The sequence below is a fragment of the Thamnophis sirtalis genome, unplaced genomic scaffold, assembly GCF_051295495.1.
Source record: "Thamnophis sirtalis isolate CommonGarterSnake01/CBP01778 unplaced genomic scaffold, rThaSir2_p1.2 scaffold_2, whole genome shotgun sequence".
NCBI classification, from domain to species: Eukaryota; Metazoa; Chordata; class Lepidosauria; order Squamata; family Natricidae; genus Thamnophis; species Thamnophis sirtalis.
The window spans coordinates 62994439-63008216 of NW_028261382.1; the positions used below are offsets into that span (position 1 = coordinate 62994439).

At 42.0% G+C, this 13778-nt stretch overlaps 1 protein-coding gene across 2 annotated transcripts in view; it reads right to left on the reverse strand.

The window, feature by feature from the left end:
* The window catches only part of ULK1 (unc-51 like autophagy activating kinase 1), a 98390-nt gene that overhangs the window by 39156 nt on the left and 45456 nt on the right, over nt 1-13778 (reverse strand). The window contains exons 11-14 of one of the 2 annotated variants that reach the window (XM_087705789.1): nt 7634-7692; nt 4266-4397; nt 3773-3855; nt 2738-2788 (exon numbers count right to left, since the gene is read on the reverse strand). In XM_087705789.1, the coding sequence (XP_087561915.1) occupies nt 2738-2788; nt 3773-3855; nt 4266-4397; nt 7634-7692 (325 nt within the window). The remainder of the gene's footprint in view (nt 1-2737; nt 2789-3772; nt 3856-4265; nt 4398-7633; nt 7693-13778) is intronic. The other variant, XM_087705790.1, reaches the window with a different exon arrangement.

A 13778-nucleotide genomic window follows, 5' to 3' on the forward strand; every position in this document is an offset into this window, starting at 1 on the left:
ACGGTTGCAGGAACTGGGTATGTCTAGTTTAATGAAAAGAAGGACTAGGGGAGACATGATAGCAATGTTCTGATATCTCAGGGGCTGCCACAAAAAAGGTGGGGTCAAGCTATTCTCCAAGGCACCCGAGGGCAGGACAAGAAGCAATGGATGGAAACTAATCAAGGAGAGAAACAACTTACAACTAAGGAGAAATTTCCTGTCAGTTAGAACAATTAACCAGTGGAACAACTTGCCTCCGGAAGTTGTGAATGCTCCAACACTGGACGTTTTAAAGAAGATGTTGGATAACCATTTGTCTAAGTGGTCTAGGGTTTCCTGCTTGAGCAGTGGGGTGGACTAGAAGACCTCCAAGGTCCCTTCCAACTCTGCTATTCTATTCTATTCTATTCTGAATAGTTTCTATCCTTGGGCTGTCAGACTCTTAAACACAACCACAATCACTTCACGCAAATGCAGAAATGTATGACTAGTATTTCTTTTTCTTTCTTTTTCTTTTTCCCTAATTACTTGCCTAAGGATTATTCTTTATACTATTGATGTATTTTTTGTATTGGATTGCACCAGTGAGGCTAAAACCAATTTTGCTGTATACATGATGTAAAATGACAATAAAGGCTATACTATAACAACTCTGCTTCTTGGTTAAAATCTTTTTTACCAGTTCTTTCTTGGTGGAGAAATCTGACAGAGGCCATGAGTTTTTCTCCTTTTAAGGGCTTTTAATCTCCTTCTGATTCTGTAAAACCAATGCGCATTCGTGATTTTGAATCTCTCTCTGTCTCTCTTTCTCCCGCAAGCAAATGTCTGTCCCATTTAAGCATACCTTATCGTCCATTAGGTCAGCCCCAGGTGAGAAAAAGGGAGTGAAAAAGTAGAAAACTCCAACTCTAAATAAAAGAATTCTCCAAAAGCAGTTTTCACGGACAACACAAACCGAGGTAACATCCGCATGAAATTATCCTGACCTCATTTTGAAGCTACAGCGAGAAAATATCTTTATGTTTTGGAAAGGTAATAAAATTATCAGATTTTAAACGCCGTTGAAAACAAGAGCTATGTAACCCATTTTTCAGGAGAAAACAGGTGTTGTTGACCAGCATAAATAAAAGGGCTCTTTCCCAATATTTAAGAAAGATAGGCATAGGTACAACTATAACTAGAAAATTTAAACTTAGTTCTGTTTACTTGTCCAACAGGGGCTTGGAAAGGAATAATTGTTTTTAATCTTAAGAAGGTATGTCCAACCTATAATACACAGGACACACAAGGCCCTGGACAGCTTAGTCAAGAAAAGACTGGACAACCATTTGTCTGAGCAGAGGGTTGGACTAGAAGACCTCCAAGGTCCCTTCCAACTCTGTTATTCTATTATTCATGTGGTCCCACAAGATGATACAAAATATATACTAAATAAAGGAAGTTTGTTACAGGTAGTCCTTGATTTACGACCACAATCAATCCCAAAATTTATGTCATTAAGCGAGACATTTGTTAAGTAGATTTTGTCCCGTTTTACAACCTTTTTTTGCCACCAATGACAAACGAGTCACTGCAGTTACGTTAGGAACACAGTTGTTAAGTGAATCTGGCTTCCCCATTGAGTTTGCTCGTCAGAAGGACACTGCAACCGTCATAACTATGAGTCACTTGCCAAGTGAAAAATGATCCTGTCACATTTTTCAAAGCTTTGAACTGTCACTAAATGAACTGTTGTAAGTCAAGGACTACCAGTACTTATCATACATTAGCTTCTTGATATGTTTCATGTGCGATCCAAGACAATTCCTCCTGATTCAACGCGGCCCAGACAAAATGTCAGACAACCACAAACTTAAACATTCTTAAACGTTTTCTTAAATCTTAAAACATGATTAAAAGGCAAAGGTTCCCCTCGCATATATGTGCTAGTTGTTCCAGACTCTAGGGGGCAGTGCTCATCTCCATTTCAAAGCCGAAGAGCCAACACTCTCCGAAGACGTCTCTGTGGTCATGTGGCCGGCATGACTCAATGCCAAAGGCACACAGAACACTGTTCCCTTCCCACCAAAGGTGGCCCCTATTTTTCTACTAGCATTTTTTATGTGCTTTTGAACAGCTAGGTTGGCAGAAACTGGGACAAGTAACAGGAGCTCACTCAATTACATGGCGCTAGGGATTCGAACTGCTGACCTTTCTGATCGACAAGCTCAGCGTCTTAGCCACTAGGCCACCCTTTTAAACATGATTATCCCTTACCACAATCTTAAACATGATTATCGCTTATATCTTTTATGTACACTGAGATCTTATGCACTGAAGACAAATTCCTTGTGTGTCCAATCACATTTGGCCAATAAAGAATTCTATTCCATTCTCTTCTATCCCTAATAATTCCTAATTTGTACTCCTATTTCTATTCAAATGCAAGAGACAGTATTTAGTCCTAATCATAGCTAACCCCCCAATCCATAAAGAGCAAATAAAAATAAAAATCTATGTTTTAATACAGTAAACTGCCCGCAGTTCGGTTTCATTATGAGATGGGCGTCAAATAAATATAGCAAGTAACTAAATGAATAAAATCTCCTCTAGTAACTATTAGCAGATGGGAGAAGGCCGTTTCTCCCTTAACCATCTCAAAGGGAAAGCCAGGAAAATGTACTAAAGCTCTCATCGCTAAATTTGCTTTGCGTGTGCCTATGTGCTATACAGCGACGTATCAACCCCAAAGAGAAAAAGCATGAAAGAAACTTACATTTTTTCATAGAAGTACTGGCATCCAGGAAGGGGTGGTGGAAAAATTCATCTAAAAATAAAATAAAATAAAAAATAAAACATTTTTTTAAAATTTTAATACAAACAATCCATCTTCCATTAAACAGTGTGTTGCCTGAATACAAATATCTTGTGCAATAACAATTATATTTACAACCATACTCGTTTTTTTCCCTGCTCTTGACTTAATACTGATAAGCATAACATATCTGGTGATATCTGATACTGTAACAATCCATTTCTTAAATTGTTTAATTCTATATATTTTCTATGTTTCACTAATCTACTTTCATTTCTAACTTTCATATTTGTTCTCTAAACATCGGTAGAATAGTTCCCATAGACTATAATATTCAAGGGATGCAGTGGCTCAGTAGCTAAGACGCTGAGCTTGTCAATCAGAAGATCAGCGGTTCGGCAGTTTGAATCCTTAGCGCCGCGTAACGGAGGGAGCTCTCGTTACTTGTCCCAGCTTCTGCCAACCTAGCAGTTTGAAAGCATATAAAAATGCAAGTAGAAAAATAGGGACCACATTTGGTGGGAAGGGAACAGTGTTCTGTGCGCCTTGGGCATTAAGTCATGCCGGCCACATGACCACGGAGACGTCTTCGGAGAGCGCTGGCTCTTCGGCTTTGAAACAGAGATGAGCACTGCCCCCTAGAGTCGGGAACGACTAGCACATATGTGCGAGGGGAACCTTTACCTTACTAGAATATTCAGTTTGCTCCTTCTCTTTAATTGCAAGTGTCAACCTATTCATTTCTGCACATTCTAATATTTTCCTGATCACATTCTCATCCATAGGAATCTCTTCCCTTTTCCAGTGTTGTGCATACACAATCCTAGCTGCCATTATTACATGAAGAGTCAAATATACATTCTCAATCAGAAGTTGGCTTTATGAGGTGATTTCAGTTTGTTTTTGAAAGGAAAAGAAAGAGAAGCCAAGGAATGTAAAATAAACTGGCTTGCCCCGGTTTCCCCCTTTAGATTTAAGCAACGTCAAAACGCTTACCAAAATCCATTCGGTCTTTGTAATTTCGTTGCAACAGCCCTAAGAGGAGTTGTCTCAAATGGGCAGAGGTTTCCCTTGGGATGCTTCAAAACAAAGAAATAAACAACAGTTTTAAAAAGGAGGAAGGTAAAGCACCCTCATTTTAACATTCCGGATGCCTAGTAATACACATACAAACACAAACAGCAACCAAATATGTAACGTTTCCAGAATGCAGAATAACAGGATTGGAAGGGAAGGAAGAATGGAAGGCTGAGTCAACATTGAGCCGGTCAGGATTGAACTCCTGGTAGGCGGCAGAATTAGTCTGCAATAATGCATTCTAACCACTCGAAGGAAGGAAGGAAGGAAGGAAGGAAGGAAGGAAGGAAGGAAGGAAGGAAGGAAGGAAGGAAGGGAGAGCAATTGCTTCACAGTGCATTTACAGCCCTCTCTAAGCAGTTTACAGAGTCAGCCTCTTGCCCCCAACAATCTGAGTCTTCATTTTACCGACCTCGGGAGGATGGAAGGCTGAGTCACCCTTGAGCCGGTCAGGATCGAACTGCTGGCAGTCGGCAGAGTTAGCCTGCAATTCTTCATTCTAAGCACTGCGCCACCTCTGCAACCATTTTCTTTCTTCCCAGCACTTTTATAGTATAAACATATACAGGGAGTCCTCATTTAGCCTCTAGAATGGGGACTAGCAACTCAGTTGTTAAGTGAAGCGGTCGCTAAGTGAAACCACAACCCCCGCTTACAATCTAACTTCAGCTTTACTTTGCTTTATGGAATGTTGTCAAGGCAAGTTCGGGTCACAAACGTTACTTTTACATCCCTTCCATGAATCTGAATGGTCACTAAAAGAGGCAGTTGCTAAATGAGGACTCTCCATACCGCCATCAAGGTTTTTTTATTTAATAACAAGATTTTTTTTAGAAAAATAGCAAAATAAACAATGCTAAACAGACCCATTCTCAATCTCTCCTGCCTGAGATGGCATGTTGGTTTAAATCACATATTTGCAAATAATAGTAATAGTAATAGTAATAACAACAACAACAATAATAGTAATCATCATCATCATCATCATCATCTCCAAATCAAACCCACATCGTATGGGGATATTAAGCAAAGTTATCCAACTTCTGATCTGATTTATGGGGTGGGGGCGCGAGGAACACACCCCTTTTTGCAAATGACCTCAACTTTTTGGACCTCAGGGACCACTAATATGATCGGCCTAGTGACCCACTGGGTGAGTGTGGCTAGGTGGTTATGTGACTGAATGGGTGTGGCCAACTCAATGTCACTCACATCAAAAGGCACCTTGAGGGCCTCTAACTGCTCCTCCCCTCCCAGCCCCTCCCTGCCTGCCAGCCAGGGCTCCTTAGGGCCCCAACAGGAAGCAGTTGCTGGAGCTAAGCAGCCACCAAAGAAAGAGTTGGCAAAACTTCTCAGTTCAAATTGGATCTGGCTGAGAAGGAGGCCCAGCAGAAACACCTCACTGAGGACTAGGAGCATAGGCTTTCCAAGCAGAGGGAAGACCTGTGGGAGTGCAAGGCCAAGTGCTGCCGCCTGGAGGCTTAGCAGGTTGAGATGGCCAGTCAGTTCCAGGCCATGATGCCATCCCACTGGAACGAGGTCCTCTGGCTCTTGTCTACCAGCTGATCTTCTCTCCAGCCTTCGCCCAAAGTCCCCCACCAGGAGGCCGAAGCAGACCCCAAGTCGGAATTTCTGCTCCACTCTGCCCCTCACAAAAAGACCCCAGAGGAGGAGACTCTCTGCAGCAACACAAGCGTTCGTTGCATGTATCTGTCCCAGAGGCCGTAGTTTGAAGACTCCTGATTTAGTGCAATATAAAAAATGCAAATAGTTTTTCTGCAGACCACCAACATTTAATCGTGGACCACCAGTTGGTGACCACTGACCTAAAGGCCACCTAAAATCGGTCACAGGTTGGCTCACAAAAATTTGGATCCATCTCAATGGCCGCTTCAAAAGCTTCCCACCCCGGAGGCTTTAATCTGATCAAAAGACAAATGATTAAAAGTACGCAGAGAGCCAGCCAATTAAACAGGCTTAATGCCCTTTAGTTTCTTCCAAAATGAAATGGAAAAACGTCACCGGCATCAAATCAAATGAAATTTAAATTGCATTTTTGGCTAACCTCGGCTTCCTTCTTGGCCTGCAGCCAACGGCATGCTATTACAAGACCGGCAAAGTCATTCCCTCTGGCTTTGCTTCCATCATCTAGCACAGGGTTTTGAACATTGGGTAATAAAGAAGGGACCCTGGAGGTCTTCTAGTCCAACCCCCTGCTTATGTAGGAAACCCTACACCACTTCAGATAAATGGCTCTCCAACATCTTCTTAAAAACCTCCACTGTGGGAGCATTCACAACTTCTGGAGGCAAGCTGTTCCACTGATTAATTGTTCGCACTGTCAGGAAATTTCTCCTTAGTTCTAAGTTGCTTCTCTCCTTAATTAGTTTCCACCCATTGCTTCTTGCTCCTCAGGTGCTTTGGAGAACAGCTTGACTCCCTCTTCTTCGTGGCAGCCCCTGAGATATTGGAAGACTGCTATCATGTCTCCCCTAATCTTTCTTTTCATTAGACTATCCATACCCCATTCCTATTTTTTCAATCTTAGCATTGTTAAGATGCATGTATGGACTGTAACTTCCAGAATATTGCTATTTAGGTTCCACCCATCTTATCCCAGAATTGCCTCACAGCAAGATAAGTGACAAAAATTTAAGTAAAGGTAAAGGTTCCCCTTGCATAGATCTGCAAGTTGTTCCTAACTCTAGGGGGCAGTGTTCATCTCCGTTTCAAAGCCAAAAAGCCAGCGCTGTCCGAAGATGTCTCCATGGTCATGTGGCTGGCATGACTAAATGCCAAAGGCGCACAGAACACTGTTACCTTCCCACCAAAGGTGGTTCCTATTTTTCTACTTGCATTTTTTACGTGCTTTCGAACTGCTAGGTTGGCAGAAGCTGGGACAAGTAACGGGAGCTCACTCTGTTACGAGGCACTAGGGATTCGAACCGCCAAACTGCCGACCTTTCTGATCGACAAGCTCAGCGTCTTAGCCACTGAGCCACTGCTTCCCTTAGGCAAAAATCTAATAACAAAATAATTAAAATCTTAAAACAAGGGGAATTCTGGGAATTGAAGTCCACCTGTCTTAAAACAAGCTGGCTGTGGAATTCTGGGAGTTGAAGCCCACCCATCTTAACATTGCTCAATTTCGGAAACCCTCCTCTAGCACGTAGACCTGCCCTCTAGGACTCCTCAACAAACCATAGTTGCTCCAAACCACGACTCAACCCTGAAGAAAAAAAGCTTGCCACTCTGTCTAAAAATTCCCTTTTTCTAGAACTTCTCATCCAAGACTGTTATATGGGCTCAGCACTCACTGCAGCCTTTTTAAGATGAGCCCGGGAAAACAAGGAGCACGGAGAACTTGGAATAATGCTTGTTCTCCATTTACTTTGGGTTGGGAAGAAAGGAAGGAAAAAATAAATAAAACCCCAAGAAGCTTGTTATGCTTGGCCGAAACGAGTGGATCTGGCAAAGGTTTGGGATCCTCGCCACTCTGCTTTTTTCTCCCCGCCCCGCCAGCTTGAAATATTTAGACCAGGCCAGGTCAGCCGGGGTAACCAAGTTGGCGTGCCATTTGCCGAGATCCGTCATTCCTAGCTAGAGAGCAGAAAAGGCCCGTTGCCAAGTGGTTGCTAAACCGGGCGGCAGAGCACATGAGAGGACAGGTGCCGATTGAAAACACAACAAGGAACAGGCGGTGAGAAGAGGGGAGGGAGGGGGAGCGGGAAGGAGGGGAGAGGGAAGGGAAAAAAAGGCCGGCCGGCTTGGAAAACTTACTTTGGCACCAGCAACTTGTTTTTCTCGTAGAAGAGACGCAGGTCTTGAGGACTGCTGGCCTGCAGAGGGAGGGAAAGGAGAGGATTAGCCAAAAGTCAGCCTGTCCATCCTGGAGGTCCATCAACCAGGGGAAAGCTTACCGAGGGATTTGTAGAGGATGAGATGAGGTGGTGATGAGCATTCATCCCTCTCCTCCCTGATTTTCTTTCTTTCCTTTCTTTCTTTTCCTTCCTTCCGTCTTCTACCATCTATCTATCCACCCATTTACAGATCTTTCTACTCATCCCTCTACCCATCCACTCGCCCATCTCTCCATCCATCCACTCACCTATTTATACATCCACCCACTCACCCGTCTCTGTCTGTCTGTCTGCCCACCTACCTATTTATCATCATCCTCTTTTAACAACCCCACAATCCCTTGCAGAGTGGAGTCTAGGCAACTGAATGGAGATGATTATTTACTGGCCAGATGTCCTTCCTATCACCAATGCGGAGTTTTTTTCAGCAGATATGTTCTTTTTTTTTTAATTAATAAAATTTTTATTTTCAAACAAACACAAACACACAAGACATATAACATAAAAGCCTCTTCAACTACATACAGTGTGTCGGATTGGTTACAAGGTCTTTCTGCGTCCTTTCTATAGCCATCGCTTGAATTTTATCAAAATTCACATATTGTCAATCAAGATATCTTTGTATACATTTTTATTATGCTTCCTTTGTTTGATTATCACTATTGTCTCTCAATTTTAGACAAGGTATTCTAAATATATAACCATTAATATAATGATTCATTGTATCAACTTCAATATATCCAATAATAAAGGGTTATTTTTATCCTATTCTTTCTATCATTTTAGCATCAACATTCTCTAATAATTTTCAATTCCATGTTTTTCCCCATTATTAGTATCATCAATCTAATGTACATGTATACAAATTGTTATAATTATTAAACATCCAATAAGCCTAGCTATTATTACATCCTGTCAACATAAGGCATATTAAATTTGAAGTAAATTTATATTATGACTTTATTACATCATCCTGAAATCATCCAATGATATTACATCTTTATATTCTATTCTATATAGAATTGTTTATCTTTTATAAAAAGGCTTTTCCACATCATCTCCATAATCTTCACATACATTATTGTATAACATTTCATATTATCAATTTTTGTTATCATTATTAATCATTTATTTGACTATAGCTATTATTACATTGTACATAGCACTTAAATTTAATTATATTTAACTAAAATTTATTGTGACATTTCATTTCATCCTCCTGTATCCTTCCAGAAATAGTGTAGTCCAATATCTCTTGCCATTTGTAAAGTCTGTATTCTAAGCATTTTCTTGATAAGTCTTATGTGGACTTCTCTTAAGAACTTGTTGTTCATTGCATGTCTTATAAGGATTCAAAACCCTCTATCTGCTCCTTTTATCAGCTTAACTTTTGTTATCATTAGTGCTTCTGCCGAGATTACTCTCATTATTTCTGCCAAATTTTCTCTCCTTTCTTCATCTATGTTCTGAAATCTGAAATAAAGTTCCGGTTCATCGATCTCTCCTTTCCATATTTCACACTTGTCATTTCCCTCCACTCTCAGTTTGCTGTCAGTGTCAACAATTTTCTTATCACATTCATATATCTCTGTGATTTTTTTGAGCTCTGTCCTCAAACTTAATCACTGTCCCCGTACTTTCTGTATTTTGATCTATAATTTCAAGTCTCTTTTCAATTCTCTCTGTGATTATTAAAACTTTTTGAATTTCTAAGAAAATTCTTTGCAAAGTTAGTGCCTTTTCTTCTTCATATTGTGCCATTTTCCAGGTTATAAACACAGCCAAAACATCTGAGACTTTTTAGGTTTCAAACAAATTCAGTGGAATTTTTCAAATCAAAGCTTTCTCTTTTCTTCAAAGGAACACCTGTATAAACAAAATGTTTTCCACTGACCCTTTCAGTAAACAAAGCTTATAGCTTTATCAGATATTGCCAAGCCTCTAGCCACTAGATGGCAGTGTTACCTCTTTTTATCTGTTTTTGCCTCTCTCTGTAAACTCCAAGTTCCAAAAGAGGAAAAAAATGATACTTTTAATCCACGAATACAAAAAATGGAAAAAGTATAGAGGAAGAAGGAAAAAAAGAGACCAGTCTAGTTTAAAAGTAAGAGGCATTTGTAAAAAGTCCATCCATAAAAAACAAACAAAGTTAAGGTAGAAAAGATAAAACGATAGTTTTAAACCAAGGTTAATTCACCGCTTATATTCTTCTGTCTTCAATTTATTTTAAACTCAAAGTCTTTTGGGTTTTCCCTTCTCTAATAATAAAAAAAATTCTCACCATTTCGACACACTCCTGTACTGCTTCTGTTTCAGCTTGTCCCAACTTTCTGCAGCCATTTTGGATGCTTCTCTTGTAGCTGGCAAAAAGAGCTTTCTCCTGGATCAATCAGGGGCTTTGCAATGCCCCTGAGATCAGCAGGACATGCTCTTCTCTATCACTGTTCCTTCAGAACAGTTTAGGTCCAAAAGGACCGTCCAGGAACAGAGATATCGACAGCAATCCTGGAGCCCCAAGGTTGCATGTCGTGTCATTGTGACATCAAGCATGGCCCTCAGCAGATATATTCTCAATGTGCCCAGAGAGAGAAATATCTGCCTCCACCTAGGATCAAACTCACAACCTATTTTGTCTACCTTATCTATCATCCACATCTCTCTGTCTCCTATCCATCAATCCATCCATCCATCCATCCATCCATCCATCTATCCTATCTATCATCTCTCGCTCGACTTATGATCACAATCAGGATCAGAATTTCCATGGTTAAGCAAGACAGATGATAAGTCACAACCGATGTCACAATCTTCTTGCCATCGATTGTTACGTGAATCACTGTCATTGTTAAAGTGAATCATTTGGTTGTTAAGCAAATCAACTTTCTCCCATCGACTTTGCCGGCTGGGAAGTTCACAAAAGGGGGAATCACGTCACCCAGCTTTGAACTTAACAGATGCCATGTTGTTGAGCTCGGTTTCAAGAAAAGAGCGAGAGAAGATGCCATAATAAGCTTCTGATCAGCTTCATAGCTGGGTCTATCTTTACGTATGCATCCACCCAGCCTTTTCAGTGACGTGCACCGGCTTAAAAATAAGATGTTTGCAACACAAGGAGAGGCACAACCCATTGGGGGCACCCTGAATGCGGTGGGTGGGGCGAGCTCAGGGTCTCCCCTCCTCCTTTGGCATGGAGGGAAAGTGGGTCAAATGACAAATTCCAGAAGGGCCAGCGTCTCTCGTCTGTTTGGAAGAAAATGGCTCTAACAGATCAGCTCTCCTTCAGCTGGAATCTGTTCCCCAAATAAAGTGATAGAAAAAGCAGGTGGGCCCAGAGAGTGTTAATACCCCTTATGATGCATGTGAAGAAGCTCGGCCAAGAGAGGAAAAGGGGAGGAAGAAAATGGCCCAAACTCTAGACCGGTGTTTTTCAAACGTGGCAATTTTAGGAGAGGTAGACTTTGTTGTGGCCTGCTTGGGAGGGGCCGACTTGGGAGTAAGGCCACAGGTGGATTATGAATGGCCCCTCCCAAAGGAAATAAAAGGGGAACAATAGGGAAGTGGAGTTTGCAGGAGACAATTAGTTCGCTCAGAGGAAATGAAAGGGGAGCAAAAGGGGAATGGAATTTGCAGGAGACCATTACTTGGCTTAATTGGTTCATGATTCTCCGAGACTCCTTACCAAGTTCTGCAGATATCGGCCTGGCAGCTCTCCAAGCCAGATAAGGTCTGTGACTGTAAATCCTCGCTTGAAAGGCTTTGCTGGATGTGAATGAGCAGAATTCACAGTCAATTAATAAAAGGGTTTTTTATCCAGACAAGGAGTTTGCTTCATGATCTTGGGAAGCCTCAGTCAGAACAGACTTCAACTCCCAGAATTCCCCAACTGGACAATTTTGACAGTTACAAGCCATCCATATTGGCTAGCAATTTAATACAATACAATACAACACAACACAAGACAATAGCAGAGTTCGAAGGGACCTTGGAGAACTTCTAGTCCAACCCCCTGCCTAGGGGATTCTTGGAGTTGTGATCCACTCATGCTAACTGAGGAATTCTGGGAGTTCAGGTCCATCAATACTGGTTGGAGAATCCTGGGAGTTGAAGACTTTGCATCTTAAAGCTGCTAAGTTTGGGGGGAAATACCCATTCATCTAATGCCCTTCAACTACAGGAACATTCCTTCGATGTGCAAATTTTTGCCTTTGAGCTCTATCACTGTATCCCAAGAATGCAATCTAGGTTTAGCACTAATCTTCAGTAATTGGAGAAGTCAGATTTGGCCTCAGATTTACACATCCTGCTGGGCTAGCTGCGCACCACATGTGGTACGCCAACAGGCATTGCAGCTTGCACAACACAATGGAGGCGGCCAACCAACTGCAGTTTACTTACAAACCTGGGAAAGACAAAGTCTGATTGTTTTGGGGCCAAATATGCCAACTGCACAACTGAAACCTGGAAAGGATGCCAAGAAGTGTCATCCAAACATGGCTGCTTTACTATGAAGTGGTTTAGGGTCAGCCTATTGCCCCCTACAATCTGGATCCTCGATTTACCAATCTCGGAAGGATGGAAGGTTGAGTCAACCTTGAACCAATCGAAATCTGCTGGCAGTCGGCAGAATTAGCCTGCAATACTGCATTCTAATCACTACACAAGAAGGAAGGAAGGAAGGAAGGGTGTCAGCGTTCTGAGTAATGCACCTATTGACTGTCAATTCTGAAGCAAACCTGGATGAAGCCATCTTGTGCTGCCTCATAGTTGCCCATGGTGCCCATTAACTCTCCATGATCCTTGGAGAAAGAGATTCTTTCCATCAAGTGATCATGAATGATAAATTATGCCCAGGCACCACAGCTGGGTTTGGAGTAAATCCAGTCTTTGTAGACCATGGATTATAATTTCACCAATCAAACCACTTCAATCTTCATTGGTTTACTCAACGTTGTCCAAAACCATCCTAACAAATGACATGTATGGGATTAAGATGTCTACTGCTACATCTCAAATACAGCTCGTCTGCCTGGAATCCACACTGTGTATCGGACATTAATATGATTGAGTGTGTCCAGAGGTATTTCACGAGAAAAGTCCTCCACTCCTCTACTCACAACAGAATCCCTTACGCCACCAGGCTCGAAATGTTGGCCTTGGACAACCTGGAACTACGCCGATTATGGTCTGACCTAAGCATAGTACACTAAATTGTCTGCTACAACGTCCTACCTGTCAACGACTTCTTCAGCTTCAACTGCAATAACACACAGGCAAACAATGGATACAAACTCAAGGTAAACCGCTCCAAACTCGATTGCAGGAAATACAACTTCAGCAACAGAGTGGTCGACGCCTGGAATGCTCTACCTGAGTCCATTGTTACAGCCCCAACACCACCACCCCAGCTTCAACCTCAAACTCTCTACTGTGGACCTCAGCCCATTCCTAAGAGGTGAGTAAAGGGGGTGTGCATAAGTGCACCAGCGTGCCTTCTATCCCTGTCCTACCGTCTCCATTTATCTATACTCATTTGCCTCATTCATGTCTACGTTTATACTTATACCTGTTATTTTTTACACGTTTAACAAACTAAATACTAAATAAGACACACTACTCCCCCCTCAAAAGAGGATAAAAATTTGGGTGCATATAATAATAATATAATATAATAAGAGCCGAGGTGGCACAGTGGTTAGGGTGCAGTACTGCAGGCCGCTTCAGCTGACTGTGATCTGCAGTTCAGCGGTTCAAATCTCACCGGCTCAAGGTCGACTCAGCCTTCCATCCTTCCGAGGTAGGTGAAATGAGGACCCAGACTGTGGGGGCAAGTTGCTGACTCAATTTGCTAAAATTTGCTGAAAGCCCTATGAAGCGGTATATAAGCCAAATAAATAAATATACACCGAATGTAGCCCTGCCCATCCACCGGCCTCCATCCTTTGCCCTCTGCGTCCCAGCAAGTTACCTCCTTGCAGTAAACGGGGAAAATGGGGCTTGTGGAGGTGGCAATAGGCCATGGCAATCCCTGCAGCCTGAACAGCTGATCATCGGGAGGCCCGTGCTGA